Source organism: Gavialis gangeticus, unplaced genomic scaffold, assembly GCF_001723915.1.
Source record: "Gavialis gangeticus isolate Ggan-Ray unplaced genomic scaffold, GavGan_comp1, whole genome shotgun sequence".
In the NCBI taxonomy this organism is placed as follows: domain Eukaryota; kingdom Metazoa; phylum Chordata; order Crocodylia; family Gavialidae; genus Gavialis; species Gavialis gangeticus.
Window position 1 is genome coordinate 148,984 of NW_017728983.1, and position 5,327 is coordinate 154,310.

The following is a 5,327-nucleotide window of genomic DNA, read 5'->3' on the forward strand; positions in this document are numbered from 1 at the left end:
GGCATATATTTACTTGTCATTAGTGATAGCTCCACCCCATGATTCTGGAATGTTATAAAAACCTCGACAAATCAGCTACACACTACATGCAACTCAAAACATGTTCTTTGTACTCAGTGGATCAGGTTTTCATTAAAGCTAAGCTTCATTACCTTGAACTCATTTCAAGTAGTAAGAATACTATGAAAACTAGAGAAAATGGCATTATAAAAAAAAGTGGTCTCTTGAGGATTAATCATCTGGATAAACACACTCTTAAGTTCAGAAGTGTTTCATTGTACAATTTACTAGAGCAGTCTCCATGGATACTTGCAGCTGAGACAAGCAGGAATAAAAAGTTAGGGTTGATCTCCACAATATCATGCCCCTTTCAGATGTCTGCTAGACTAGCGAAACAGAAACTACACAACACCGAGAAGACCGTGCTTATACCAGGGCAGCTTCAGGCCCCACCTTCAGGGTCAAAGCAGCCACACTGAATCCTGTACAAAAAGTTGTGCTCCTAACCACACTGAGCCCTCCATCAAACTCGTATGGGCAGTGGGTCTTGGTCACCTGGGATCTCCATCTCGACACTGCTGTGCCTACAGCCTGTGTGAGAAGGTAAAATGGAAGCCATGCCTCCTTCTGGCAACAGCCCCTCTGTCTGGGGATTCAGTGCTCCTAAGGCAGCAGCAACTTCCTACTTCCTCCTGGCTGAATCACTCCCCTCTTCCAGGTTTCTCTTCTCACAGCCTGGGGAGCCAACCCTTGCTCCTGCACAGTTTTACTGCCAGTCACAAGTAAGGAGGCCTCCCCTGAATTTGAACCAAAACATGATCTGCGAGTGCTGGGAGCACCCCAACTCCCCACCCACAGGAAGGCTCCACTTCAACCCCAAGCATCAGGCCTTCTCTGGATAGGAAGCAACGAGCCACTTGCCACTTGCCTTCTGCATGATCCCCTTTTCGTAGTAGTAGCGCAGGGAACGGCTGAGCTTGTCATAGTTCATGGCGGGTCGGTTCTTCTGGATTCCCCAGCGGCGAGCGACCTGGAAGGAGAGGAGATGGCAGTGAAGACCCAGCAGTAGCTCCAAAGGCTGTGCAGAAGTCAGACAGTACTGAGAGGGTGACGTCCCAAAGACCTGGGAGGTCAGCACCCCTCGACAGGCACCAACCCAGGCACCAGAAACAGGTTGCTAGCCCACCTAAATGCTGCACGCATCCACTGCCTGCTCTCACCTCTCCAGTGCTCTCCAAGGGCCACGGCTATGGGAAGCGGGACTAGGCCCACAAACAAACTGCCCTTACATTACAGCACAAGGAAACCATAGCGACCTTGTGACCAAGAGGCAAAAGGCTCAGGATGCTGTTAACCAGCCCCCTCTCGCCCCTGCCTGAGAAGTAGTTTTCATACTACCTACAAGTGGCTGACCAAATCAACAGCCATTAGCCCTGTGGTTTCTGCTGCAGTCAATAAAGAATCATTAGAGTGGTCAGCTCTGAAACCTTAGATGAGCACCCCCTCCGCCCCCCACCACTTGCAAGTTGCTCCTGAGCTGCAAGCACACCAACTTATTTCTAACAGCTTCCCGCAGCAGCCGGAAAAGCTTGACTCAATTTCAGTTCCCATCGGGAGCAGGAATCCAAAGACATAAGCCTGCTGCCAGCCAATCCACCGCTTCCCAGGGGACCTTTGGCACCAGCAATAAGCCATGCAGCGCCATTACCCACTCAGAGGGAGATTGATGGGATTGCTTAGCACTAAGTGCTTGAAGCCAAGCTCTGGCCACCAGAGGCATTATGACGGTGGAGAAATGTCAGAGGCCCAGGGCAGCCATCAGAGCCACACATGCAGTTTTAGAGCTGTCCAGGGAACACAGCAGACAGTGGGGCAGCTCAGCTCTCCCAGGGTGCTCCAGGTGGAAAGCCTGCTTTTACCTGCCAATGTCAGCCATAGAATAAACCAGTGAGAAGTGTGCATCTAGCATGGTCCCTTCTGCCATATCCAAACCCCACCACGGGCACCCTGTAGCCACGCAAAGGTTTAACAGGAAAATGGGTCCAGCCTTCTACCGGCTCCTCCCATCCTCACCCGCACAAGATGGGGAAACCATCTCTTGCTGCCCACGCACCAGGCTAATCTAATGGACTGCAGTAGCATATGGCAGGTCATGAATGGCGTGTGCCCCTGGTGGCCGGACCTGCACTGGCGGTGGCGGAAGCGCAGCAGCAGTAAGCACGGAGCTCCTGCAGATGCCACTGGCACTGTCGGCAGCTGCAGGGGGGCGACATGAGCACCAACCAGGGGTCGGCGACCACCCACAAGCGCCAACACCAGTAGGGTGGTGAGTGGCGACCACCTGCAGGCGCTGCTGACAGTGTTGGCATAGCCTTTTACTAGGGGGTGCACCGCCACACTCAGGGCGTGCACATGCACCCACATGTACCCCCCTTATGCGTCACCCCTGTGGCAGACTGACTTCTTCCATGACATCTTGACAGCAAAGATTCAGGCGCAAGTGACAGAAGAGGAAGCTACAGCCATTGCCCCCTGCTTGCCCCATCTAGCTACAGCCATGACAACACATGCTGCCCAAGGAGCACCAAACCCCTCAGCCTGGTTCTGTGAGTGGGTCTGCAACAGAAGCGTGTTCTAGGGCATGCTGCAATGCTGTCGCACGCTCTCCATCACCGCTTATCCGTGCAAGGACGAGCCGGTGCATTACACATGGCAGCCCTGTAGCTATGGTTACACAATCAGCTCTGGGCACAGGGGCTTCACTGACACAGGAGGCCCCAGAAGAGCTCCTTTGCCTCTTCTGTGTGACAGTACATACTGATGGGTCCTGGACACACGCTTGCTGCTGGCCAGGTGCTCACTTTGGGGGACCAGCAGGGCTCAAGGGCCTGCTCCAAGCACCTAGAGAGCAGAGAGGCTTGCCTTCCCTACCACACCTCCCCATGCCCTGGGGAGATGTCAGGAATCCAGGGTGAGGAGGCAGTCATCTCTCCTCCTCCCTCAGCAACCACATCCCAAGGACCAGCCCTCCTCCTTCAGCCCAGCTCGGCCACATGCATTCCTCCCCCCTCCCCGAATCCATTCCTCTCAAAAGGCAACAAATGCAGATTCACAGCGAAAGCATTTCCAGATGAAAGTGCAGCCTGTCATAATTCAGAGACTGCTAAACTGGAGGACTATCAAAAGACATTTGATTAGGGAGCTGGCCAAAAAAGCCGTTTGAAAAACCACAATTTCCATGCACGGCGTAATAGATATTATGGATAATTACCCACCATGCACCACTCCGCTCTGCAGCTGGTTTCAATTACTCCTCAAACGGCTTCTTCCTCTGCGTCACCCTACAAGCTCGCCGTGACACCCCTTACGAGTACTGCAGAGGGTCAGTTATGAAACCCAGTACCTCCGTGGCAATCCTGGGACACAGCCCAAACCACAGTGGAAACTAACAGAGGAGGCTCCTCGTGGATGTGGGCTGACAGTGATGCATCTGACCAGCTTCTGCCTGTTAACAGAAGGCAGCTACGAGCAGCAGAGAAAGACTGCATGCTAGAGACATGGAACCATGCTCCAAGTTATGCAGGGACATTTCTGCGCTGTTTGGGAGATAGCACGGCAAGGCCCAAAGGGCTCCCCAAGGACAGGCTGGGACTGTAAGCAGATGGCCCAGAGGCTGGGCTTTAGGCTTAGTGCGTGGCCCTGCTGAGAAGGATTGATGGGAGAAGGTTTGATGCATAGCTGTCACACAGGGCCCACAGCCGGGCTTCCCTGCAGTCACTGGGCCAGTGCTACAGCCCCAAGGCAGCTGTGGCAAAGCAACGAAGAGCCCTGGCTGCAAACCAGGATGAATCCATACAGGCCGCAGAGGAGCGGCTTCCACAAGAGACTGCTCTCTTACAAAGGCAAAGAGCATCTCCCAGCCTGGGGCACACAGCCTGCATTGCAGGTAGGAAAACTGTAATTTGACACTGCCCAGGGGCTTTGTGGGGGGAAGGAGGAGCGGGCATCCTCCTCACCACGTTGCCGAGAAGAGTAGAACCAGTGCATGCGTGTGCGTCACTCAGGAAGGCAGAACGCAACTACTCCAGCTGCTTCAGTGAAGACTGAGCACTAGCTTTTCACCTTTAAAACCACCTCATCTGGCAGACAGACTCTACTGACTTCAGGGCACGAAGGCTGGCAGGACACACCAGTGCCACCCTCTCACTGCCTCTGGCAGCTGTGGTGGTGCAACCTGTCCTGGCAACTGCTGAGATCCCTTCAGAAAACTACTGTAGCCCTGGCTGTTGGAGTGAGGCCTTCATGCCGCTCCTGTTATATACCACCACGTGGCAGCAGCACCGGCCCACGTCAGCTGGCACTCTTGGGCCTACTCTTCACCTCACTCAACTCAGGGGTGACTCAAACCCACTAGGGACTGCTGAAAGGTCACAATGAACCATTTCACTGCTGGACGATGCTGCCCAAGGGCCAAACCCAACCATCAATCTCACCCCACAGGCCTGCCAGGCTGCCTCAATGGCAGAAATGCAGCTTCCCATCCCCCCCTAGTCTGCCAGTGTGAAGCAGGCCTTGCTGCCAGCCTCACCCAATTCAACTTCTCTCACAACTTCTCCAGCTGTGGTGATGTATGACACTACCTGGGCTGCTGCTGGGCCCCAGGCACTGACATGTGACTGACTACACAGACATGTAGCGAGGCAGCCACATACTGCTTCTGCACCTCACAGTGGTCCCACGCCCCTTGACCTCGACAACTAGCCCAGCCAAACTCAGCATCTTCCACCGGGGAGATTTACTTCTGCTCAGTTACAGGTAAGCAGCCAGTCATACAGGAGAAGGCAAGATCCAGAGGGTTATTTCCAGTCAAGGGTTTACCCACCCAGACTCAACCCCGGACAAGGCCTTTGGCTGCTCCCCGCCTGTGGCACCCTGACCACTGAAGGGAGGCGAGGCTGCCTGGAAACCAAGGCCTTCACGATACAGCAAGAAACTAAGCAGCGCTTGCAAAAGCAGGCAGTGCTGGGGAGTCCTGCCATTAGGTCTGTACCTCTTCAGGCTCAATCAGCTTGAACTCCATGCCCCTGCCCGTCCAGGCGATGAAGTGGGCATTGGCTGGGTCATCTAGGAGTGTGACCAGGAACTGCCAGAGCTGCAGAGACCCTCGTCTCTGGTACGGGGGCCCCTCCCGATAGATGGTGGGCTCCTGCTTCACTTTGCCTGCACAGGTCAAGACAGTTTGTTAGGTCACATGCCTCCAGTGCTGTACTCAGCCAGGCCACCCCGGCTCTAGCCCCTCTAAACCCTGGTGGCCTGCCACCACTGGA

The 5,327-nt window shown here is 54.5% G+C and overlaps 1 protein-coding gene across 1 annotated transcript in view; it reads right to left on the bottom strand.

Moving 5' to 3' along the window:
• Nucleotides 1–5,327, bottom strand: part of ETV5 (ETS variant 5) — a 34,872-nt gene that overhangs the window by 2,436 nt on the left and 27,109 nt on the right. The window contains exons 11-12 of the mRNA XM_019512633.1: nt 5,051–5,220; nt 929–1,030 (exon numbers count right to left, since the gene is read on the bottom strand). Coding sequence (XP_019368178.1) covers nt 929–1,030; nt 5,051–5,220 — 272 coding nt within the window. The remainder of the gene's footprint in view (nt 1–928; nt 1,031–5,050; nt 5,221–5,327) is intronic.